The following is a 27,740-nucleotide window of genomic DNA, read 5'->3' as shown; positions in this document are numbered from 1 at the left end:
TGTCAGACCCCAAGCTAAGAAAGGGATGTACATTCACAGGACCACATTTCCTCTATGGAACATTTACCCAATCCCTAGAACTGCCATCAGTATTGTGATCATATTTGTTCTTCCTTCTAGAAAAAGACTAAGACATCAGGGAGGTTAAGTCATGACATGCACATGAATTGGTTTTGAGTGAGTGGGGGCTTCACTTTCTCCTCTTAAGTCATCTGGGTCCAGTGCCCAGATTTTTATCAGGACAATTGGAGATTGCCCTGGATGTGAGGCAATCAGGGTTAAGTGACTTGCCCAAGATCACATAGCTAGCAAGTGTTGAGACTTGAACTCAGATCCCCTTGATTTCAGGGTCAGCACTCTACTCACTATGTCATGATGCCTTTATTCAGTGAAGAGACAGGGAGCAATAAGATCTCACTTTTAACATTTGTTTCTTTATTCCCGTCTGCTGAGTCTTCACATTTTCACTGTCATTTCTTTTTTCTTCCAGAGGGGAAGTGGGTGGTCAAGATAGCAGTCCCCTTCCACCACCCCCAACCAAAGAAGGAAGGGAACTAGTCTAGTCTAGAGAAAACTGCTCCAGGAACTTGTATAAAGTACTGGAATTTTAAAACACACACAAACACTTCAAACTTACAGCTTATTAGAGACCTATTTTTGTTTGTGTTTAGTTAAAACAAAATACATGAAGATAGGAATTTTGATGTGTGTTTCCCTTAAGGAATATCTTTTAAAAGGCATTTCTTAATATAAGAAAATACATAAATAAAATTAGACTAAACCAGCCTCCATTAAGTCTATTTCATGTACCTCTGGGGACTAGTCCTTCTTGGTTGATTTTGATCATCTCAATATTTTCTATCTCCTATCCCTCTTCAAGGCTTAAAGGGAAGGAATCCAGTCATGTAAAAATGCAGTGACAGTGGAAGAGGTTCAGAAGTGGAAAGTGGGCCAGCCGCAATCAGAATTGGAGTAGCTATATACAAACCACTATGAGCTACTAGCTGCCTCAGATAGAAGACATATAGAGAAAGGGACCCACCTCTAAGGACAGCATATTAGTTTAAGAGCAAAGTGGACATAGTCTAGTTCTACTCCTATATTTTGGAGAATTTGAAGGTTAGACAGAACATATCTTTGTGTTTGATGGCCTGGCAATCAGTGCATAAAAAGGTCCATAGTGGATGAAGTCATAACCCAAATATGCTTATATATATATATATATATATATATATATATATATATATATATATACACATATACATATATATCTGCCTTAAAGAAAAATAAAAACGATTGAGGAGGACTACATTATGCCTTGTCTTGGTCCTGCCACTGATTTACTTTGTGACCTTGGATAAGTCATAGTTCTTTGCCTGTTAGCAAATGTGAATGGTACTAGCTCCACATAAGGTTCCCTGGGCTAGCATTCTTGAAGACAGTTTTTCAAACAGCAAAAGTTCTAGGGATAAAACTATTGGAGAGTAATTTAAGAGACAAGGAAGAATGAACTAGGAAATATTCTTTTCACAGGTCACCCTCAACAATCCTGGTTGCATTAGGCAGATTATCCTCTGCGGGTTCAATACAGGATGTGAATGAATTTAGTAGCTGTAACCCCCCTCCCCATTTTGTTTTTGGTGCTGGAGAAAGTCTAATACAAAAATAAATGTGCTGTCAAGTACGAAGGATAATTAAGAGCAGATATTATAATATCTGCCCAAACATGAAACTTAGTGAAAAAGAATTATCCTCAGACCCCAATACACACACCTAGGCACATACACGAGTTCTTCATTCTCTAAACTTAAGATTCATAGGATCATAAGAAACCCCATGTAATCCAGCCTCCTCATTTTATAGATGAGAAAATGAGACCCATAGATGTGAAGGAAATGGCTTTCCCAAAGGTAACATAGTTAACAGATGACAGACTCAGGATTCTAATCTATATCTTCTGACTCCAAGCCCAATGTTCTTTCCATTCCTCCATGTTGCCTCAGTTCATCTTGGTCATTACCATGGTCTTGACCCATGAACTTGATGAAAAGAATGAAAGCTACCAGCATCTTAAACATAAAGTCACACTCCATAAATGCTTGTTAACAGTCAAGAAGATAGATTGTATTATTGGGCCCTCTTTGGGAACTTGCTCTGTGAATCGCAGCAGCTACTGACCAGGAAGTTCTCAAAGGTATTACCAACAAACCCTCTAAGTCTAAAAAAAAGAAGTCTAACTGTTATTCTAGAACTACCAAATCAAATGTCTTATACTATACTTCTTGATTCAACATTTCTTTACATTTTTTGGATATTGTAGATAGCAATCCATCAGTATCTACTAATCCTATGGGACTCAAATGTCCTTTCATTATGTGAGTTCCAATTCAATGTGGGCTATTTATCCCTCACTCTGATAGTTACACAACCAAGTCAACTTTCCTAGTCACATATATCTTTATGCTACATATTACATGCAGTTCACAAGTTGTAAGATCCTTGAGCCTTCTCATGGCCATCATGCGTGTGTCTCTCTATTATCCTCTGGATGACCTGAGCTTTTGATTACTTGAAAACTCTGGTATTCCAAGATTTGCAACCAAATAGCCTCACCATAAGATCACCATTGTTTAAAAAAAATGGATTATCACTAATAAAAATTATACATATATACATACAATAAAAATATGGGGAAATATTTCAGTCATATATACTTATAACCAAGGATCAAACAATATAAACAATTGCCCAAAGAAGAATGTCAAACCAGATTATGCTCTATAACACTCATGAGATACAAATTTAAAAAAAACACTGATGCTTTATTCCATACCCATTATATCTGCAAAGATAAGCAAAAAGTGAAAATGGTTAATATATATTTATATTTATTCTGACAGTATGTGTATACATGTAATGTATACAAATGTGTTTATATACTTGTATATGTAGACATACAGAATACATAAATGGGTGAAAAAGTGTACATAAGCTGGTAGACCAGCTCAATGGATTATCAGTGACTTTACATCAAAACAATATAAACAGTAGATATTCCTTAACCACTTGATTTTTCCTTTGTATATACTTGGGCTGAACTCTTTAAGGGTGATTTCTGATGACATTTCATAGGCTCTTCAAAGTTCTAGAGCTTAATTCAGTACAATATCTCCTTCAAATCCAAGCATCTACAGGAGCTCTTCATTTATAAGAAAGCTCTCTTCCTTTGGGACTCTGAGCTAGATATCCTCCAAGACAGTGATATCTTCTGGCAACACTATGATTTCCTGTTTTATAGATTGGCTGATATTTACAATTAGAGGGCTGTTGACAAAAGGTATCCTTTCTGATGAATCTATCAAGGAATCATATCATTTTAATGTATGCATGAAAGACTTCTTGCTGGAAAAGAGTTATTAAGACTGTTTTGTTCTCCTGAATCTAATTTTTTTGAAAGTCAAAGAATAAATACCACAGAAGCCTTTATTCTCTGCACCTTTTAATCAACTGCACAACTAAAAGATGGGGTCTGCCGTAGAATATAATTTGTGAAAATCTGATTATTCGATTCTCAGGTCTTCAAGAATGACCTTGACAGAGATAGAAGTCATTCTCAGGAATACTTTGTGATGATGATGTTTGTCCTTTGTTCTTGAAAAAGACTACCATAGTCTTGAGGGAGGTGATGCTATGACAAGTACATGAATTGGATGTGAGTGAGGGGGATGCTGTGCTAAGTCACTGGCCTCACTTTCTTCTCCCGAGGAATCTGGATCCAGTGGCCAGATACAGATCAGGATGACTGAAAATAACCTTGGATGTAAGACAATCAGGATTAAAGTAACTTGGTTAATAAGTTAATAAGTGTCTGAGACTGGATTTGAACCCAGGTCCTCCTGACTTCAGTGCTGTACACACTGCACCATCTAGTTGCCCTGGAATACTTTGTAGAGATAGAATGTAAGCATATGATGCAGGAAGGCCTCCTCTTGGTGGTAATTTGTTGGTTGTAATAATGTCCATAATTCTATACTAACAAATTACTCTCTGCTCATATAGAAGAAACTAGTCTCAAGGCATCAGGTAAAGAGAAGAGAAGCAAAAGGAGGGAGACAATAATAAAAGGGGGGCAAGAGAAGGAATAAGAAACAACATGATGTACAGGTATTCTACTACATTAAGCTGCTGACAATAGTGACTCTTCTCTCTGGAGCAGTGACATGGCTACTACTCCTTAGCAGAACTGCTAACAGGGAGTGTCTAATAAATGCCTATAGATTTGACCTTCTAAAAACCCAAGTCCCTCACAAAATTGAGTGTGAATTTGGCTGGTGAAAGGTCTCAAGGTCTGAGTATATTTTTCTCACTCATAACCTCTCTGTTGATGTTTTGCTGGCTTTCTAAGCAAAGAGGAAACCTCACCCATTCCTGTAGGCACGAGTTTATAACCACATTCCAGTGGCCAACAACACCCACTAACTAGCTCCTTGAAGTTCTTCTCAAGGGCACCAAGTCAAGCAATTGCATCTGGCTGCTGCCTTGGTAGAAAGGTGGCCAACTCTGCGGAGGCTGGGAGGGCAGATCTAACTCAGGAGGAACAAAATGTGCAGGTCCACTTGACCTTCGGAAATCTAGTGCTCCTCTAAAAATCCTCTAAAAACCAAACCCTAAAAAAGAAAAACCACCCAGCGCTCTTTACTAAAAGGAGGCCTAGAAAAAAAAGCATTTAAGCAAGCACACAACCATGATGGAGCCCAGCCCCCTCACCCTAGGTCCCCAGTGGCAGAGAGGCTCACAAAAATCAATAGAGATCATTATTAGCTCTGCAATATCATAAAAGAGGGCTGCACTCTCCTGCCTTTCTGGAGAGGAAAGATGGGGGGAGGGGAGGAAGGTTTGCACTGCACATGGCTCTGAAGAAAACTATGCATCATGAAATTATTAGCTCTGGTGAGACAATTGCTTGGTTAGGTAGGGAGCACTAGCCTTTGAGAACCTCAAGTTCAAAAAACCAAAACAAAAAAATGATCTGCCTCTGGTTGCCACAACAGTGATCTCGAGATCGGGCCAGCCAAACCAGTTAAAGTCTGAAAGGGGGATGTTTTTTGGCCTATTTTCCCCCACTCAGCCCAAATTCCAGAAACCTCAGAGTGAATTGGTTCATCAGTGAAACTAACTTTAGGAGAAGGAAGGGGGAAATTTTTTTTTCAATCTTAAAACTAACTCTTCAAGGCAATGTGGTCTACAGGCATAATATCTTTTCCCCTGGAATAGAAAGAAATTTAAAGGTTTTTTTTTTTATCTTTTTCTTCTTCCATGTGAACAAAATGAAATATTAGCAAATTCAAAAGGCAAGAAAGAAAACAGACGACTTTCAACCCCTCCAATGGTGGAAGAACAAAGAAGAGCTACAAGGAAGATAGATAGATCCTCATTGTTCCTTCCCATTTCACTGTAACATTTGGCTGATAATCTGGGTTTCTAGTCCATTCCAACCCCATTAGTGCCTTACCATATGTTTTCTAAAGAAACAAACAGTATCAGGTCCTATGACCTTACTAGCCTTTACCACTGGGAGGAGGGACCATAAACCATAAACCAAATACAACCCATGGGCAGGACCAATTAGCAGGCTGTGTTAATTTTCCATTCCAATAAAATATAAAAGGGTCTAATTCCGTTTTTTCCTCAATTGCCTCTTATTGGTTCTCTGCAATGACAGTGACTATTCTCAACTTTAGGGCACCTAGGCTGTACAATGGAGCACAAAGGCTGAAATCTGAGTTCAAATCCAGCCTCAGACAATTACTGTGTGATTCAGGGCAGGTTGCTTAACTCTGCCTCATTTTCTTTATCTGTAAAATGAACTCAAGAAGAAAATGGCAAACCACTCCAATAGCTTTACCAAGAAAATCTCAAAATAGGATCACAAAGAATCAGACACAACTTGAACAACAAACGGAGGCTTGTCCTGGAGTCAATCTAACCCAAGAGAGTAGATTGTTAAATTTTCAATGTGAACATTTATACAAGTAAGTAAATACAACAATTTTATGAGGGAGAGAACACAGAAATACTAGGTAGGAAAACTCAGGAACAGCCAGCTAGCCCAATCTCAATTTGTACATTGGTCATATTCAAATGCCAGGGAGAGACAACTGCTATACATTCAGTCCAAGCAGTCAGATTTTGCATGTATAAGGAATAAATCTTTGATACTCCCTGGGATTAAAAAACAAAAACAGTAATTGCGAAAAACAATACATAGAAAAGATTGATGACTTCTGACTGACCATAGCTTTCATGTGCCACCAGCTTTGGCAGAGAATAGTGCTTTCTATTAGAAAGAAAATGTTACCTTAAGGATGGAATTCAGTCAAAATCAACATGTAGGCACACAACATGTGTGACCTTGGAAAAATCAAGCAGGGGATCTGTTTCCTCTCCTCAGTATGCCCAGTTGTCAAATAAAAAAGGTAGATATTTTGATCCTATGGGCAATGGTTTTTCATTGTTGGTTTTTTTTAAGTATTAATATAAATAACTACTGAATACCAGCAGACTGTAACCTGGATTATATTACTTGGCATATTATTTTTTTTTAACCTAGTAAGGCTTAAGATTCCAGCTGGAGGGTTAGAAAAGTAAAGATATAAAATTCAAAAACACTGGATCAGTAATCAAAAGAAGATGACAGGTGGCCAAACGTTAAAAATATTCACAGCATCTAGAAATGTCAAGTCCATTTTAGGCTGCCTTGAGATGACAAAGAAAAGACTTCTAGGAAGGCTTTCAAGAAGTCCTGGGGAGAGCCATGAAGCAGCTTTTCAGGTCTAAGAGGAAAACATTCATATCATAAGAATGCTGAACAAGTAGGTATAGGAAAGCCAAAGGTCTAACAAGAGAGTTGGAGAGAGCAAATAGGCTAAGGTTCATTATGAAAGCCAGTCTCAATATCATAGACAAATCAGAATAGATTCAATACTGAACTTTAATAGACTTAACCTATGGTTTTTCATATTTGACAGACTGTAGATATATAATTCATTTGGATTTCACACAGCAAAGGACCAAGTCAAAGACTCCCAGGCCTTGAAAATAAGTGACTAGGGGTGGTTAGGTGGCACAATGGATAGAGCACAGGCCCTGGAGTCAGGAGTACCTGAGTTCAAATCCAGCCTCAGACACTTAATAATTACCTAGCTGTGTGGCCTTGGGCAAGCCATTTAACCCCATTTGCCTTGCAAAAAAAAAAAAAACCTTAGGAAAAAAAAAGAAAAGAAAGAAAATAAGTGACTATCTATTGCAATGTGAGTAAGCAGGAAGATATCGACAATGAATGCTGCTACCCCAACCATACTGAGGAATTAACACATCTCCTTCCTGCTAGAAAGTACGAGGAAAGAAGAGATTCTGCCTAATACCTGTATCAGTTAGTCAAACTTTATAGACTGGGTCCTTCAACTCTGTTTATTTTTACTTGCCTGTGAGACAGCTTTTACCAAGCCAGCTTGGGGCCTGGAACTTCAAAAACTCAGTTATTCCTCCTTCTTTAACATTTTCTACTTTACGAAGGGTTTTTATCCTAATGTCCTTGGACCTCTAAAGAATATGTACATGGGGGCGGCTAGGTGGATAAACCACCAGCCTTGAAGTCAGAAGTACCTGGGTTCAAATCCAGTCTCAGACACTTAATAATGACCTAGTTGTGTGGCCTTGGGCAAGCCACTTAACCCCGTTTGCCTTGCAAAAACCTAAAAAAAATTAAAAAGTATTAATATGTACATGGATTTCAAGTGATCTATGAACTTGGAACTTTAATATTTTGATGTTTCAATATAATTGACTTCTTTTGTATTTCAAGGCATAAGCTTCATCAGACTGCCAAATGAGTCTATGACAAAAACACACAAAAAGGGAAAAGTCCTTTCCCATTAATTCTTGGCTGCAAAAGATCCTTTATAGTCCTTGTGGAAAACCTCTCCCCCTACAGAACTCATAGCCTCCCAATACTTCTTTTCCTTCACTAAATGAACTCTCGCTTCCACTCAGGTAGCCAGGGACCTTGTGATCAATTCCTTAAAAATAGTCCCAAAGGCTCTTCATCCAAACTAAGGTAATGTGTGTGTGTATCTAAGAAAAAGGCTGATAATATCTGCAAGTGTCCCCCTCTCAGGGGTTTCAATATTTTAACAGAAATTAAATTAATGTAAAGAAATGAATGATAAACCAGATATCAGTATTCTTATGGGGAAAATTGGAAAGGGGGAGGGGAAGGCAGAGGACAAACTGCAGGATGGCCCTTTGTGCCTTTACCCTAATACAACAGGAAGCTCTACTGACAATTACCCCTGATGTCACTTATTTCTGCCCCCCTTCCCAATTCCACATCACTCTCTCTCCATTGCACCTGTCTCTTGCCCTAAGGCAAGGATAGGAGAAAAGAAGGCCTTAAATGGAAAAGGGTTAGAAGAGAAAAACCACAATAGAAGAACTTAAAAAAAACCAGAAAAGCAAAGCAGCTAATTAATGTTCAAAGGACTTTGAAAAGATGTGTTCAACAATCACATCAGCAGCCCTTGCCCCCACTGCTTCCAAAGTCAGTCGTTTGCAACAGTTTTAACTTCAGACTTTTCTTGAAGAGTTTTTATGATATGCTTTTTTGTTAGCAATAGAACAGTTTTCAAATAAAGCTATTGGCTGCAACAAATCGCATCACTCAGCCAAAGGTACTTGGAACCCAAGAACTTGATCAAAGCTATTCTTTTCAAATCAGTCCTTAAACAGCTATTTTTAAATGGTTTGTATCCTTTTAAAATAAAAATGTGTTTACTTTTGAGAACTAGTTCTGAATCTTTTAGGGCAAGACTTGGCTAGTCATGTTTCTAATGGGGATCCAATTCATAGTAGTGAGTATCCTATATTTGGAATCACTCTGCATGATTAGTTTAGAAAACTAAAACTAAGGCTAGGCAAAGTGTACAACTGCTTAGGAATTCACAAGGGAATGTCTTTTTAGTGTGCCTTTTTTTTTATATACACAAATGTGCCAGAAAATCGCATTCCTGGTGGCATATAAAAAGTTTCAAAGATTCTTGTGGATAGAAACACAGAGACAACATAATTTTCCAACATAAAGTAATGTAATTCATTGCATGAGTACAAGAACCTTATTCTGGCAACTGGAAACCAAAAACTACCTAAATGTCCATGACTTAGCAATATTCTCTATCCCAGATCCAAATTTCCTATCTAAAGGATGAAATCAGAGGTATAAACATCTAACATATTCCAAAGAAACTCTGATAGAGATGGTAGCATCAAATGTATTTAATTCCATTCAAAAAATACAGTAAGTAATTACTATATGGAGCCAATAAGCAGGAGAATAAAAAGACAAAAATAGAAATGACCCAGGCACTCCACAGTTTACAACTTAATAGTATTTGCTCCTAGAAGCTTGGAAAGAGAGGGCAAGGATGGAAGTAGTGGCTACAATAGACTATTTTTGTAATGGGGCCAGGTCATATTCTTGATCCTCCTTGAATATTGCTGCAAGCACTGTGTTTATGAGATCACCAGGGACCTAAACTAGTGCTTTAGCCGAATGTTCAGAAATAGGGTAGCCCATCAAGAAGGCAGAGAGAGCACTAGCCTTTAGCAAGTCTAGCATTAGAGGTTTCCTATCTCTAGTCTTAGAATTTCCATCTAAAGTCTTAGTTTCTAAATTATGATTATTTTTGTTAATATTAAGTAAGCATCATGATAGAGTGAAATTAAATCAAAGGATCCAAGTTCTTCTCTTATGATCTTAAGCAAGTCTTTCAAACTCTCTAGGCCTCAATTTCCTCATATAAAACACAAAACAGTGGGCCTAAATGACTACAAAGTTCACTTTCAGCTATCAGTCTATGATCCTATGACTAGCATCAATGAAGATCTGAGATCTGATCTCTTTAGTTAGAGACAAAGCAAAGATTTTTTCTTAAGTATTCCATATTAGCCTGCAGTTCAGGATAAATTTGCGTAATTCCAATTATGTGTACCTTTTTTCCTGGATGGTACCTCAGCTGTTAATATATCTTAAGTGAAGGCCTGGGTTTGCATCCTTGTTACACCACTTGGTTGCCTTATAATCACTTAACCTCTTTTGGTCTCTGCCCAAATCTCTCCCAATCTCTTAGCCTTTCAATTATTTGAACTCTTATTTTGCATTTAAACATTTGTGCCTACCTAGTACTTTCCTAGGAGCTAGACCAGCATGGGGGAAGTTAGTCTACTGAGGTCCCTATTCCAGACTTGTCCAAATGTGCTTAGTCAGAAACAGCCCATTCCACTTTGCTGATTCATAAATATCTAATACCTTAAATTCACAGCACACTAAGGGGGACTTTTACCTCTAATAGTCTAGTCTATCTTTACTGCAGTTCAGAAAGACTCCCAAGAATCAGAACCAAAGAGAAAACCAGAGGAATGAGTGGACATGGGAACCAAAATTTAATTCACCTATAACTGAACTGAGGCTTTTGTCTATGTGTAGTACTATAAATATGATTTTTTTTCTTACATAGCCTATGCTTTCTAATAAAAGCTTCAGCATCCAGAAATGAATAGTTCAATTCAACAAATACTGTCACCCCTCCAAAAGCTACTAATGGTTGCCTTGAGGCAGAAGCATATGGGAATGAAACGAGCTCTCACTCGCAGATGAAGAGGAGATATTCTGGACCCCATGTTGTGACCCTGGCCTTAGAAGAAGCAATGGTACAAATGCCATCTGAGAGATGGCAGCCCTAAAGAGGAAAATCACATGGTCTGAGTGGTGAAAGCTTCTGAGGTCCAGTCTCCTATGAGAGTAGAAGGCAGATTTCCTGGATAGCACAAAATCCCAACCTAACATTCCTGCAAGGAAAAGGATAAAGCACCAGCTTTAGAAGAGTCCCTCCAAGAACCCCCAGATTCAAGCCTTCTAGGGCTAGGTATTCCTCGGAGGAGAGTTTTCAAACGACACTGTGTTAAGAAAAGGAAGGCTATACAAGAGACCCTGAAGGAACACCAAGGAACTAAAGCAACCATATATAGCAACAAAAGACTTGGTTCTTTGCTATTACTGTGAATTTTTGGACATTGTAGGTCAGAGGTGTCAAACCCCTATAGGATCTGGAAAGCTCCAGTGCAAAGCCTGAACCAGATTAGAGTATAATTTGGAAATGTTTAATAAAATAAATAAATATGTAATACAGCATAGAAAGTGCTATTTTGTGTATTTCTAAATCAATATGAGTTCTTCAAAGATTCTATTTCTATTTCTATTTGATACCACTGCTGGTAGGCCATATTAGGATTTGATCAGGGAAATTTTTCATATCAATCTCTTCTACGTAGATATACAAAGGATTGTTTTGTTTTGTTTTTTATCAAAATCAAGTTACTCTAAGACAATTTTCTAAATCACAAAAAAAATTCAGTTACTTTAAGGATATTTTTTAAAATTGAAAAAATAAAACAATAAAAAGAACATTTAATTAGTCTTCCATTTTAAAAAATAGTTTGAAATTTTTTCAGTGTTAAATTGAAGGGACAATTATTTTTTCCAGTGTTAAATTGAAGGGACAATTTCATTGAAATAAACCAGAGAGAACTAAGTACTCAAACTCTGAACTAGCTTCCTCAACTGTAAAATTAAAAGATTGTACTACATGATGCTCAAGTTCCTCTCCAATTGTGAGTCTAGGATTCTATGAAATAATTTCAAGAGATTAAAAAATTGATGGGAACTAGAATCTGTTGAGGTCCAAAAATTACTTTAAAAATTAAAACTTGTGTTTCCACAGTCCTTTCTATCTCCACATCTAAGATAAATCTTAATCTTAATTGGCCTATTTCTTCAACTTCAAAATGAAAGTTGGACAAGATTATCCCTTAGTCTTTGTGAGTAGGGGGAGAGGTAGAGACAAAGGAACCAAAGACATAATAATTGAATAATGGAACAATTTTTAGGGGCTTGAAAATGGATGGCCTATGTTTGTCCTTTCCTCTTTATAAAGAGGCCTGCTTATTTCATCTTATGATTTAGTACATTGTAAAGTGATCACTAAAAAGAATCTTATTGTAAAATGTGTTCACAAGACAGAAGGCAGAATTACTTGGGACAGCTATTGGTATAAGAAGACAATGAAAATATGTTCACATTTTTCAATATGTTGAGAATGATCAAACAATGTTAACATTCCAGGAATGGTCCAATGAACTTTTCTGGAGTCTCAAGAGGTATATCAAAAGGAAATAACTATTTTACATGATTAATTTCCCAAAGAGGAAAAAAATGAAAGTGACCCTAAATGATAACTGGCAAGTCTAAATGGTCTTCCCCCTCCCTGCTTCTCTCTGTTGAATTCCTACTCATCTCTGAAAGTCTAACTCAAATAGCACCTTCTTCAAGACTTCTTTGATCAACTCAACAAGCACCTTCCTCCTCAAATGTCATGAAGCACTTTGATTTTTTGCAGTTCTAATGTAATAGTATGTCTAAAAAGTTTTGTATTCAGACTGTTTACTACTATAAACACCTGCAGGGCAGGGACCTTATGTCATCTAAACTTCATAAATTCACCAGTGCCAAACACAATATTGTATACACAGTACAGGAAGATGCTTAATAAATGTTTGGTGTGCTGTATAAAGGATTGCCAATACAGACAAAATACCTAATGGAGAATAGAAATCTTAAAGTATTAGAAAATGAATGCAAAAAGCATCGGTGATAAAGTTTGAGAAACCATTCCGAAAAAGATCTGAAAACAGGTGTCTTGAATTTCAAAAACAGTACTTATAGGTTCCTGAAGTTTTCCCACATTAAGATATTAACCCCTAGACTAATTCATGTAAAACAACTCCTCAAAAATGAAGCATTTGTCCAGATGTAAAAATCTGCACAAAGTTCTCTTCTACCAAATGAAGGAAACCCAGAGGGGGTTATATCCTTTATCTGGGCAAACACTTGACTACAAAGGAAGTTGCTTTTACACACCCACCTCTACCACATATCCTCAAATAGTGACACAGTCACAAGGTCTAAAATCTGGCAGAAGAAACAGTGACAACTGGCCCTCTCTTTAGCTACAGAGTTATCTAATAAACTAGATACAGAGTTGTTAGGTCTTGTCCCATTTAACACCACTTATGACCAAGAAGAGGCTGCCTGCTAAGGAAACTCAGTGCTGATTCCAAATTGGAAAATGTTGCAAATACCAATAAGGAATGAACATTATTAGAGCAACTGCTCAGCCCAGGCAGGGGGATGAACCAGATGGTCTTTTCCATCCCAGATTTCTATGATCTACAACAGAGCCTGGATGACTAGGAAAATGTGAGATCCAATTTGGAAATTATTTCATAAAGATGAATCCCAGACAAAGACATTCAATGAGAAGAAATCGGGAAAAGTAAATCATGGAGGCTTAGGGATAACAGAAAAATTCAAATCAACTTCAAGAGCTTCTGATGGGATAAAACAACAAAAAATAAATAAAACTGTCCTAACCTAAAGAAGTTCAAGATCTTTTAGTGTATTATTCTCCTCTTACAGTGAAACTGAGACCTGGTAAAAGATAAATAATTTGCTCAAAAGCATCATCCAATCATCATTGTTGATTACTTATGCTTCTATACCTTCCCACTTTTGTTCATATATCCCCATTATCTAGAATGTCCTTCTCACTCTCAGAGAGGGAAATATAATCAGAGATCTTGAGATGGAAGGAAAGGAATCTGAAAAGCCCAATAGTGTATAACCCATCTATTTTACAGGTGAAGAAATTGAGACCTAGGAAAGTTAAGTGGCTTTAACACATAGTAAACATCAAAAGCAAGATTGAACTCAAATCCCTGGCCTCCAAAGTATCATTGTATCAAATTCTAAACCTATCATTCAGATGTTACTGTCTCTTTGAAGATAAACCTAACCTTCCATATTCACCCCTACAAGAAATCACCTTTAATCCTTTCCTCCTTTTTCCTCATGTAGCATCTTTGTACAATATGGCATTCTGCTTTGTATTATGATTATTTGCATGCATCTCACCCCCAACTAAATTACAAATTTAAAAGCAGGAAACTACAAAATACTCATTATTGTCTTCACTTCACTGTAAGGGCAGTGTTTTGTACAGAAAACTTGAGTGTTTTTAATTCAGGTAGTAAATTCAATCAGAACTAGAACCCACATCATTCTGATAACCAGAGGTATGTGACCATACTTTCAACCACACCATGTAGAACATCAATTTAAAAAAAAACAATCAAAGTGGAACAATATAGAAAATCCTCATTCTATTTCTGGGGTTATTAGACCACCTCACTTAGGGATTGTGGTTTTATTCATATAAGAAACTTCCCTACCAATACAGATTAATGTTTTCTCTGAAATTCAAAGTCTTAAGGAGTTGCCTGGAACAATAAGAGGTATGTGACTTATCAAGATCACACAATCAATTTATGCTTTCTAGCTTCCTGATCAGCTGCTTATCTATCTCCCTCTATCAAGTTTTCTCTCCCCTGTTTAATTAAATACTTTTTAAAAAACATACAAGGTATATCCTTTACTAGAAGAAAGAGAAAACTAAAGATCCAGTAGAATGAAAACTCCTTGAGAGCAGGTATTATTTTCATTTTTTGCCTTTGTATATATCCATGGGTTCACATAGCCCTAGCCAATAGTTTATGTTTGATAAAAGTTAGTTAAATTGAATTAAAACCAAAAGGAGCCAATATAGTATCAAAGTCAAGGCAAAATTATAGGGAAAGATTTAAAACTATTAGGCTTCAATTTCACAATAGAAAGTAAAGTCGGAATCTCAAAATTAACCAAACACCCTCCAGTTTTTAAGCTATAGAGAACCTTACTTATTGAAACCTAAAACACAATGACCAAAGTGATAAACAACCTTCATTCTCATAATATTATTGTGGGACAAGTGTCATGTATGACACACTACTTGCTATTTTATAGTCATGCCTGATGAAGCTCTAAAAATATCACACAGATTTTGAGGAAGGGGGGGAATTTTATATATATATATATATATATATATATATATATATATATATATATATTAAGAGTTCAGGATTCCAAACTATAAAAGACAAGTACAAAAGCATCTTAATATTGAAAGTGACTGGAATAAACTTGATTTTTTTTAAATGCTAAATTCTGGGGTGGGAGGATTGGGGGGGGGGTGTGGAAAGTTAACTGGGAGATGCATTAGCATGAGAAATCTTCCCAAGGAAGGAGTCAGTTAATCCAAGGGAAGCATGAGAGCATGCTCTCTTGGGACATCTGAAACTAGAGCAGACAAAGAAAGGGAAAGAATATTTCATGGAACCCTCCTGAAGCAACAGGGATTTTTCCTTCTCTTATTTTCTCTTAAAGCTATGAAAATACAAAACATACTGAGCTTAGGAATGAGTACAACTTCAGGGCCAGCTTCTCTGAACATAAAATAAATCTCTCAGTAGGTGGTGTGATCAGCCTTAAATACCTGGAAATCATCTTTTAGTTTTATGGCAGTCTGTGTATTTCTTCTTCCCCCCCCTCTATATACTCCCAACATGAAAAACCATATCAAATTATTGCTTTTCATAGGCCAATTCTAGAACTCCCTATTTTATCATGGAAAGAATATTCCTTGTGTATGTGAGTGCTTCCATTATGTCTTATTTGAAGGGGGAAAAATGAAATAAAAATCCTATCCAAGATATTTATAGATCTCATAAAACCTTATTCACTCTCATAAGCCAATATAAGCTCAGTCATCAGGTATGGCAGAAATAGCAGGTGTAGTAACCAGCACTACATTATAGTATCTATGTTTAATTCTGACTCTAAAGGAGAAAAAAAAGGAAAAAATAATAATAATTTTTTGTGTTGGAAAAATAAAGAAATCACTAAAGCTCAACCCCTCCCCCCCCCCAAAAAAAAACAGAAGGGGACCTTCTGTAGATTAAGTCTAAAGTCAAACTCAGGCTGAGATTCCAGGGACAGCAGGCCATTTCTGCTCTCCTTCCAACCTAAGAAAAGAATTAATCACAGTTTCCCCTACTGTGATAAAGGAAAAAAAGTCATGTTCTCACCCAAACCATCTGCCCCCCCCAATAGAAAAATCACAGAAACTCCTCTATTCTCATGAGGACTGGACATGGTTAAAAGAGCCATTGTGCTTTTTTCAGTGATGGTGTCATCTGCTTTAAGAGATATTTCATCAATGTGGGCACTCCTTATACACCTTAGCTAGTAGTATCATGAACTACCATGACCAAGGTAGTCAACCTTGGAATCTACTGATATAACCAACCAGAGCCTACAATCATTTTCACCTTGTGATGAAGCATCAGAATTGGTTAATAATGATAATAATAATATATGAATAAATAAAACATATGGTATTTTAAAGTTGACAAAATGTTGTACCATATATTAGCACATTTGAGACCCAGAACAACCTTGTGAAGTGGGCACTTGAGGTACTTTCCTCATTTAATAGATAAAGAAAATGAGACCCAGAGAAGTTAAATGGTTAGATAATATGACTACTAGTGATTAAAATACACGTCTAGTTCCATCTGGAATTAGACATATGATCCTCTGTTCTAGCCATAAGTACATACTAGTAAGGATCAGGGATAAGATCTGAATCCAGGTCTTCTGATTCCAAGTCTGGTACTCCTCATGTTGCACTAACACTCTACCTCTTTATCTTAAACTAGTTACACACACACAACACACAGTACATCTAAAAAAAATGCAAGAGATTCAGACTAGAAAACTGAAATCTGGTATTGGACTGGCTCTGTCTATAATCTGCTATATAACCTTATAAAAACCATTTAATCTTCCTCTGTCTCAATGTCTTTACCTGGGAAAGGTTACACTGGAATTCCTGACTCCTCCCTAATTACAGGGAAGACATGTTAATGAACAGGAAGTGAGTAAAGCTTTCTGAGCCCTACAGGAAAAGGGCATGAGAAGAATGTTTAATATTCCCTCATAGTAACAAACAAAAACAAAGCTTTGAGCTAGCAAGCTGATCTTGCCCCCGAGTTCATATGTATTCTTAAAGAGTTAGATATGTAGAGACAATCTGATATATTAGAAAGAATATAGAATTTGGAATCCAAAGGAGCAGAGTTTTATTTTTGGATTTGACACTTGTTACTAAGCAAGTAATAATCTCGGGACACCTTGGTTTTTGTATCTTTAAGATGAAAGATAATAAAATTTGGGTTATTGTGAGGGAAGTGCTTTATAAGCAGTAAAGTGCTTCATAAATAAAAGCCCTTATTATCTTACCAACCTAAGAATGCAAATTCCATAATCTAGTATTAGTCAGTTACATTATGCCTGCAATTACTCAGATAAATTCAATTTAGGGCCTATAATACTTGCTGTGACTATGGCCTGTGAATAGGACCAAAGATGACAAACAAAAAGGCAGATACTGAAAAAATTTAATAAAAGTCTCTACTCCTAATACCCTTTTACTCATCCCACAAACTAGGTGCCAAAACCAAGACCATTCTCTATTTAATCGCCGCTAACCAGGATCTGAAAGGAGAGTGAAGGTAGAGGTCACTGGTGGAGAAATAAACTCAGAAAAATAATTTAGTCAAGATCATTGCAATTTTTATTGCTCTTGTGAACTTCTCAAAAAAAGCATTATTTAATTTTAAGCCCTTCACTTCCCTCATATCATTCTATTTTGCCAACCATACCAAAAAAAAATTCTCTTAAAAAAAGGGAAGGAGAAGAAGAGATGGAGCAATGGAAAGAAAGACAAAGAGGGAGAAAAAGGAAGAGAGACAGGGGATGGAGGCAGACACAAGGGGTGGGGGGAGAGAGAGAGAGAGAGAATGAGAATATGTCAGATTTGGAGCTCTGATCTCACTTTGCCACTTACTACCTTTGTGGACTTGGAGAAATCTGGGTCTCAGTTTTCCAGCTGTAAAGTGAAGGAATTGGATTAAATGATCTCCAATGTTCCTTCCTTCTTTAAATCTAGGATCCTATGAATCTGGATAACTAGCATCAATTATGAAAACAATTTTTAAAAAAGGAAGGGCCATTACAAATACTTTCTTTACTTCAATACCTGACCCTACAATATCTTGAAAAAGCCCCATTTTAGATCCTTCTCAGTGTCTTTATTGTCTTTATCCTAGAAAGACTTTTTTAACCTCAAACTGCTTTGAATGAGTACAGTTTATAGGAATACAGAGATGCAAAAATCATCTGACAAATATCTGTATAGAAGCTCATCACTTTAAAACCTCAAAGCAGTCTTGGAAAAGAATGAATTATTTGAACCAAGATAGAAGAAGAATGCAATATGCAATGCTGAACAATACACAGGTACCAGAAATGAAATTTGATCAGGTTAAGCAAATCTCTAGGCACCTTTATTATGAAATAAGAGTCACAGAGGACTGCCTTTAACTCTTCCGGGTGAGAGCAAAACAAAACTGAATATTGTTTGGATAGTCCCCTTTAACCAATAGGCTAAACTGTAGACCCTAGACTTCAGAAGCCCTCTTATTCCTAAACTGTAGGTTATTCACAAGATTGTGGATGGGGTGGATATCAGAAAAAAATGTTCATCTAATCTTTCTTTTCACACCTTACACATTTGGAGCAAATATCACTGTTAGGATTTCTTTGCCTCTTCAGAGGGATCAGAGGGAGACTGGAAGAAAGGAAAAGGAAAAGGAACCAGAGAATTGCTCCTTCACCCAAACCTAGGAAACTAACTGCTCCTCTCCCAAGGGATGAATGACTAGGTGAACCAATACTGCATCATCTCCGGCCCCTAAAGTCATCTTATTAACAAAGAGAACAGAAGCTTTCTCCTCTTTGTTGGTGGTTGCAAATATAGTGGAGTTGGGGAGGGGGGCAGGTTCCCTTCTCCCCCTTTTAAACATTTAAACAGCAGAGCCTTGTCGCTCCTCCAACCTACTCAAGAGTTTAGAAACACTTCACAAAAGGTTTTCATGAACTGGCACGTGGATTTCCATTAGAGCTGCAAGCTCTGCTGGAAGCAGGTCAAAGACAAAGCATTTTCTAGTTTGAAGCTTTCTCTATGAAACACCAGCTCTATCTTCTATCCAGAACCGCCCCCAACCCAAATTCTCCCACACCTACCTCTCCAAGTATTTCTCCCCCATATACAATTCCACATTACTCACATAATGGTAGTTACTTACTGTACAAGACCTGTCTATTCTTCCAGGTAACGTTAATTTTTTTAATTCAATACCCAATCCCCAAGAATTTTTGCATCTTGTATATTAAACAGCAAGGAAATCACAAATATAAGAAGCCTGAAGAATTAAGAGCAATTCTATACCATGTTCCATATAAAAGAATAGAACTGGATCTGAGAACTGGGAATACTCAAGTTCTAGATTTCACTTTTCTTCTAATTAACTACATGACCTTGATCAAGGTAGTGCCTCTCTTTGGGTCTTATTTTCTTCCTCTGGCAAATAAGATGGTTTGATTATAAGATCATTAAAGTTCCTTCCAGATTTAAAATTCTATTGATTCTCTTACCTTTGGCTTCTAATCCAGGCCTGCATGCACAAGGATTTGACTCCCAATATGTTACACAGGGATTTTTGACAAACCCTGTATATTTAGTGACAGATGGCAGGCAAATAGCCAGCTCTAACCACTTCTGAGAGAAGGCTATTTCCTGATCTAGTGTGGCCAGGGAGATTATACTATGTACAAATCCATACTGGATATTTGTAACACCCTTACCAGCTTTAACTGATCTAAGGGGACCTTGAAAGGGCCCTAGTAGATGAAACTGTACCCGCAATGCCCCATGGCTAATCTGTTGCAGACTGCTATAAATATTCTTTATTCATATATATCCCTTTCCTCTCTGCATTATATCTTTTGGGAATACAGATCTAGTAGTGGTATGGCTGGGTCAAAGGGTTTGTAACCATATCTAGGCACCAATTATACTTCAGGCAGTACAATTTGAGTTCGATAATCAGTTGGTGTCAAACACCAACCTTAAAGACTCCCTATTTTCAACAAAAGCAAGAATATTTTATAACAAGTATTAAAAGATACCTTTATCACATCAAATAGGCAAGGTTATCACCAGAAAAACCACATCTGCATTCAAGATGGACAGGATGTTGATATTAGACTAATGTTTATCATTGACCAGTGACTATAGTACCCATACATGAGGGTTGCTATTCAGAAACCTAAATAGATGAAAATCCCTGCCAGGGTAAAGTTCTTAGAGCAATACACACACACACACACACACACACACACACACACACACACGAAGGGAAAGGAGAGGGGGGCAGAGAGAGAAACAGAGAGAGAGAGGAAAAAGCAAGGAGGACATTCTATGAGGACAATCCTATGAATAAGCAGGCCTCCCAAAAAGGAAGCAAGAATATTGGATCACACATATGTTGATTAAAAAAAGCTTACATTAGCAGCGAATTTCTACCTTGAGTGTGACTCTTAAGAAAACCAATGTGGTGAATTTCACAAGGAATTCTTCTCAAGTGAGTATGCGTGTTTTAAAGGATGAACATCTACTCTAATGGCAAAAAGTGTGAAGCAAGATGAAAAAAGATCAGCTTCAGCAACCCTATTCCTTCCCCAAATCTAACAAAGTTTAATAATTAATAGACTATAAGAGTTTCATAATCTCTTCATCCCTGAATTCTAACTTGAAAGTATTCCTCTTATTTAACTAAAACACCTCCACTTACTTAATAGAAGCAAAGGCTCTGATGAATTTTGGAAGAAAAGCAGAAGTACATGAAGATAAAATAAATCCTTAGACCCATCAACAGCTACTGAAGAAGAGGAGCTGTCCTAACTTTTCAGCAAACCCCAGTCCTACCTATTCATCTATACATACACACACACACACACACACACACACAAAAGTATAATGAACAAAGTTATAACAAAACCACACAAAGTAATAAACCCTAAAACAAATAAACCTAACCCCCCCCCAAAAAAAAAAGGAAAAGAAGAGGATTGTCCTTAATGAGCAAAATTAGAGAGGTAGCGGTCATTTCGAAACTACTCTTTGCTAGGGGAAGTTAAAGACATCAGTATGTACCAATTTGGACTGAACAAAATAGATTGAACTCTTCTCTTCCCAGCAGCAGATATAAGTTGACAGTGGAGAGAGATTGAAGGAGGACTCAGTAATGACCACTTCCCAGGTACACAGAGAGCTTAAAATAGAGAGTGACAATTCAATTCTCTGGAGAGGAAGGGATCTGGAGATATAAAAGGCAGAGATACTACTAAAAGCCCTATTATCACCTTTTTTTTTGGACTGTCCCAATTCTAAAGGAGAGGTAAAAGTTCTCTTTGGATCAGAGATATTGTCCAAGCAGGGAATGCATAATGATAATAACAATAACAATAATAATCTTACACTTGATTGCCTAAGGCCTCTGACATACACATATAAATCATTTCAGAGTAAGGCTGTCACATTACATCTTCTGTTCTGTCTTTTAAATGGATGGAACCCCAATGTCACCCTCTCCTTTAGGATGAAAAACAAACAAAAAAAATCAAAAGGATGGTATCTTCTTTCTCTAGCAAGGAAAATGGGAACAATGTTTCCAAAGCACCAAACATGGGAATTTTCTTCCATATACATTTTTATAGTAACCTAAAAATCCTTCTCACTCCTCCCTCCCAAAAGTTTCACTACAGTAACATTTTTAAAGCAAACAGTTCACCTCATCATAAAACATCAATAAGAAATCTAGACTGACAAATAGTAGAGACCCTCTGATAGTGCGGATTCCCTTAATAAAAGAAAATATTGATACATCTGCAAATTTAAAAAAAAAAAATACTAAATCCTACCCTATGACCATTACTAACTACCCTATGATCATTACTATCATATACTTATATCTATTAAGAGAAATCTAGGTAAGAGAGATATTTCTCTTTTTAAAAAAAAAGATATGGCCAAATATAGTAAAATGAAGAAATACATTTACTGTAGCTAAAGACCACACGAATCACACACAAAACAAGCACCAGATATTTTATGCCTTCAGTGTGGTTTGCAAGGCTCCTTTGTGTCTACAAATTCACCCAGCTGATGCTGTTGCCAAGAAATTATAATTCATAAAAAGGTTTAATTTTTTTTTTTTTTGCAAATTGGGGACCGAGACAAGACCGGGGATGGGGAGATTTGAGTTTGCTTTGTCCTTTTTGTGATAGCATTAGGATTTTTGGGCCCAGAGAAGGCAGCCTTCCTTGATGTACAGGACAAGAAGAAGCATGGCTCAAAGGCCAAATCCAGTGTCTTTCTCTACAGACTTTTCTTGGAAGGCAACCACTTCTGCAGGTTGTCCCCTAGAGACACCTTGTACCAGAGGCCCTTCTAAAAAGTGTTTCAGGGTGGCTGGAACTAAGATGAAACTGCAATATTATTAGGATGCTTTAGTTCTTACAGTGGCCAAGTATGCCATTAGTCTAAAACAATGAGGCATGGGGGAAGGGGAAAGGAATGCTCTGATTTATTTATTTGTTTCCAGTAGCAGTGGAAAATTTTCTCCAAGCAGAAAAGAGGCCTGAAACTGACCCCATCTGCCAATTATGAATCAGCATTAACAACTAACAGAATTTCAAAATGGTTTTCAAATAAACATGCCATGCTCCTGATGGCATGAAGCAAAACTGGTTTCAAATAAGATCTACAGAACATCATTATGCCCTCTTCTCTGCTTTTCCTTCCACAATGAAACAATACAAATCAAGGATAAATCATAGTTTCAGATTTTCAGAATTGAAAAAAAAAACTGAAAGAAGTGTTCCCTTTAGTTAAAGCTACAAGTCAGTTTTCATCTTGGAAGTGAAAACTAGGACCAGGAAAGTCATCATCTCTATCTACTGACAGGGAAGGAGAAGATGTAGCCATCTATCTCCTTTCCCCCAAAAAAAGGAATAATACCCTGCAAAATGCACCAATATTCTTCCTGCCTTTGCCTTTCCCCTGCTTTTTCAGAGCGTTATTAAGAATTTTCTTGCAAGTTTTCAAAAGCTTACTTTGGGGACATTAAGAGTTGTATGTCAGCTAAATTCCACAAAATAATAGACCGCATGAGCACAGTGTAATTTACATGATGGGGAGAGAGGCTGTTACTTGGGTCATGATTCTAAGTGTGCAGAGCCTAGAAATGCATAATAGCTAAAGTGGGGGGATTCATTTTTGTTTTAAATTACAGGAAAGTCAATAGGCAGCATTTTCAAGATTTGGGTCCCTGCATAATTCCCTTGCCTGAAAAGCCACAATCAAAATTCTCATCCTGGATGCTATGCCTGTCCATCACTGATGTTAACATCAGACTCACTAAAGATGAAGCAGAAGAATTATCCCATATTATCAGCATGAAACAAAATGTGAAGATAAAAAGAAACCAGCTTCAATTCCTAAATGTAAAGATGTCCTGGACTGGAACATCTAACCCACAGTTTCTCTTAAAACTAAATCAGATTATTTGGATTTTCTTCTTTAGTTCAGGTTCTCTTTAAAGCTAGTATTTGAGTGAGAATATCATCTAATAATTACCTCTATTTAACCTCTAAAGAACAGCCCACCTCATGTCACAAGGAAGCTTCCTTCCTCTTGCTCAGGGTTCCTAGCAGAAGATGACAAAAGAGTTTTTTTTTTATTTTTTTCCCCCCAAAGCAGTATGGAAGATGGGGGTGGAGAGCAGTGTCAGCATTTAGCAATACCTTTGCACTGTCCTGAGCAATCAGTATTCAAAATTTCAAAACCTAAATGGTGATCTGGGCCCAACAGTTCCATGCAACTGCCCTTATACATTTCATTAGGAAGCAATAAGGTGGAAGTACTAAAAGTGAAAGGAGTTTAAGACTGTATCTTCTATGTTTAGTGCTGGACCTGAAGTCAAGAGACCTAGGTTCAAATCCTCTATAAGTCACAAAAGGACACTTAGCCTCTTATGCCCTGAGTTAGGTCACAATAATAGAGGAAATAAAAACTTTGCAATCCTTCAAACAGAATATGTAAGTAAAATCTATAAAATGGGCATAATGATACAGAGAACAAAAAGTTTGCAAACCTTAAAATACAATATTTACATGAATTAGTATTATGTGCCCCGTCATGGTTATAGTCACATTTCCATTACTTATGTAAGACTATAGGACATAAAACTGAAATCCTACTGGAGGTGATGCTTTGTTTATTATAAGCACTCTCCCACAAGTTAAATCTAACTCTGGCTTCCAACCATGTGGTTACAGTTCTTTGGCAAAGAGGTAAAAAGTTAGGGATGCAGGGTTTATACCAAACCTAAAGGAGAGTCTGCTTCCTGTTATCAGAAAACCAATAAAAAGACATTGGTGGGGAGGGCAAGGAGGAGGAGGGAAGGAGGAACAATGGATCTAATACTTTTCATCACACAGTCAAGCCAAGTAGGTTTGATTTGTTTGTTTTCACATACTCAGAGGCTGTTAGCTACTAAAGAATGAAAGAAGCAGGCTTTACTCAGGTTAGAGCCTGGGGCTCTAACCATATTGCTAAAGAAAAATTCAAATACAACAAAGTTTCATGATTAATCATCATGCAATGCTGAAACAAATAAAACTCACTTTCCTTACATAGAACTGTACCAACAAATCAAATATAGTGTCAGCCTTTAGACATCCTAGGTAGAACAAGATTGCCTTTCCTTGAACTTGTCTAGACTGTGGTTAATATACAACTGATTCAACACTACCAACCTGATGTCATAAAAGGTTTCTTTTTTTAATTGTGAAATTATATCATGTTTTTCAATTTAATTAACCTGCTAGAAAATTTTTAAAAAAAGAAGATGGGGAGGGGGATGAGCATTTTTAACCCAAGTATTATTGGCAGAGGGAGGAAATGTCTTATGGCATCCAGTTATAAATGAAATCCTAATAATGTGTGAAAACATATTCATTACTGTCATAGAGAAGTAAAGTCAAATATATCTGACAGAATAGTCACAGGGGCATGCATATGGTGTTCACTTCTACATACAGAGAGAAGAGAGCCCAAAACCTAGAGGAAAGCTCCCACTGCCCTAATCACTTCTCAGCTAGGTAACAATGATACAATAAAAAGAGAATTGGGGTTGCCATCATTCCTGTAATAAGCTTCTTGTACAAAAAGCTCACTTAGTAGAGAAGTAACTTAGACATCAGTTCAATGCTGATAAATACTGTTCTGTATCCCTGCAAAGGGAAAATTCAGCAGTTCATTAGTCTTAACAAGCTGCTGTCATAGGGCATCGAAGTTAGCCTGGCAGCCACATGCTGTTCCTCTCACGTCTATTACCAATGGCAAAGTGGATTCTTGAGAAGGGACTACAAGTTAATATTGTCAACAGGAAAAAATGTGGATCCTCTTCCTGGCTTTGCTGACTTCTGTTCAGCCACATCTTGGGGAAAATGGTACAAATTTAGCCAGGGTCACAGCTTTTCCTGAAGGATCTCCTCCCCCCCCCCCCCCCCCAATAGGTTCTGAAAGACTGGAGCCAAGCAGAACCATGATTTTTAGCTATCCACACTTTCTACTGCCAGTTTCTTTATCTACTTCTCACAGTAGGTTGTATTGTAGCATTGTACTGGTCTAATGAAGACTTGAAATCAACCCCACTTCTCTCTCCCCCAGACCACCTGAAGACCTACATGCGGGGTCTCTTCGGGCGTCATATTAGTTTCTCAAGGCTCCTGTTTTTAAATAAGATAAAATAAAACACACAAAAACACACCACACCCCTTTCTAAGCGATGTGTGGCTGCCAGCACGGACTAAAGGGTTCTCAGGAATGAGAACAACAAACAGTAGCTGAAGGGAACAGGGTTTTCTTTCCCCCTTTCTCTTCTAGAGGCATTTGGCTCCATGGGGGCGGAAGCTGAAAATAACATTATAAACCTAAAACCAAAACAATTGCGTGCCTTACTCTTAGATATTGCTTAGCGTCTTTTGTTACCGGTCCCCTGCTCTTTCCTCGTCCACCCTTTCGAGACCCCCCCCCCCCCCTCCATGAAGCTTTTTATTGTTTGTTTTATGGGCACAATCTAATTAGCTGAAAATAGCCTCTCCGATCCCTTTTCTACCACCTGCCAGTTGTCAAAATCAGCTGAAAGCCCTCAACCTGCCTTAAGTTACTAAGCAGGGAGAAAGTAAGGTCTATGATCCGATCCACGCACGTATGTCTATAGATATGTCGCTATCAAATCCAGCCATCCCAACCCTAAACGGAGAAGTTAGGCGGATCTCTTAGCACGGAAGGGTCGGCAAGCCTGGGAGTGTTAGGATGTGTGTTTATGATTGAATTCAGACGGTTCGGACCGGACTGCTGGCTTTGGCAAATGGGGGTGGGGGAGGGGGAGGGGGAAAGGGGGTAAGGTTAGAGTAGGTATGTTTCAGGAAACATTTTAAATAACAAACACACACACACACACATACACACATACATACACACACACATACACACATTTAAAAAAAGCCACTTTAAAAACCCCAAAGCCCGCACCAACGCAGCCCCAGCGTCTCGCCGCTACAAGATTTACACAAGTAATTTAAATCATTCACCTGCTGCCAGTTCTCCTCCAGGGATGGCAAAGCTGAGAAGTAGCCGGTGTCGTGGACAAGTTGCAGCTCCTGGAATATACTATAACTAGCCAACACGTCCATGCTGCTGCTGCTGCTGGGCAAAGCAGGAGGAGAAACCCTCCCCCTTCCACAGTTTGGTTTGTTTGTTTGTCTATTTGTTTGTTTGTCTCACCCCCCAAAAAAGGCATCAATCCAGGGTCCCTTTTGGTTTGTTTTGTTTCGTTTCAGTCACACTTAAAAAAAAATCAATGCGGAGGAGAGAGGGAGAGAGGAGATGAGAGAAGAGAGAGTGAAAGAGGATGGAGAGAGGCATCCAACATGTACAGTGGAAACGGCTGCCAGGAAAGGGGTACTTCTCCACTGTAGTAAATGCAATAATTCCCTTCCAGGGCTCTAATCACTCCAGCTCGTGGACCAGGAAGGGGGATGCAAACTCACTGACACGAAGCTGCCATCTATTTCTGCATTGCTGTTCGCTCCTAATGCAATCTTTGCTCTTTATTTTGGGAGGTTGCATTTTTTTTTTCTCGCGATCGCTTCCCCCCCCCTTCCCTCCCCACCCCCCACCCCATCCCTGCTAGTTTGTAGTCCTCCCCCCTCCCTTTCTTTCCCCTCCTCCTTCTCCTGCTGCTGCTCCTCTTCCCCCTCCCCAATCTCCCTCCCTCCTCACTCCTCTCCGCGCAGTCGTGGGATCTTGGAAGAAAGCGTCCATTAAGGCAACGTGTGACCATGTAAGGTAAACGGAGGGGGGGCTCATGAAGTCACTGAGGACCAATCGGGGGCAGAGAGACGGGACCTGGGGCGGGGCTTGGCAGCCGAGGGGTCTGGGGATTGGAGCAGGCCCGATCTCCCTTCTGCCTTACAAGGCGGTGTAAGGCGAGCTATTTTTAGAGAGCTATATAAGGGGCCAGAAGCGAGCGGCCGTGCGGAGGCCTGGGAGAGGGAGAGCCGGGGATGGGGCGGGAGGAGGACGCACGGTGCATCTGTGAGCGGGCAGCACACGCACTCACAACCCCACACACTTACACGGCCATACACGCACATTTAC

The 27,740-nt window shown here is 38.1% G+C and overlaps 1 protein-coding gene across 1 annotated transcript in view; it reads right to left on the bottom strand.

Annotated features, from left to right (window-relative positions):
• Window positions 1–27,232, bottom strand: part of LOC141491016 (Krueppel-like factor 7) — a 51,827-nt gene extending 24,595 nt beyond the window's left edge. Inside the window, exon 1 of the mRNA XM_074191516.1 lies at window positions 26,672–27,232. Coding sequence (XP_074047617.1) covers window positions 26,672–26,773 — 102 coding nt within the window. The 5' untranslated portion in view covers window positions 26,774–27,232. The remainder of the gene's footprint in view (window positions 1–26,671) is intronic.
• Window positions 27,233–27,740: the final 508 nt, after the last annotated feature.

Source organism: Macrotis lagotis, chromosome 6, assembly GCF_037893015.1.
Source record: "Macrotis lagotis isolate mMagLag1 chromosome 6, bilby.v1.9.chrom.fasta, whole genome shotgun sequence".
NCBI classification, from domain to species: Eukaryota; Metazoa; Chordata; class Mammalia; order Peramelemorphia; family Peramelidae; genus Macrotis; species Macrotis lagotis.
The sequence above is the reverse complement of the archived record's forward strand: the minus strand, read 5'-3'. Positions and strand labels throughout refer to the sequence as shown.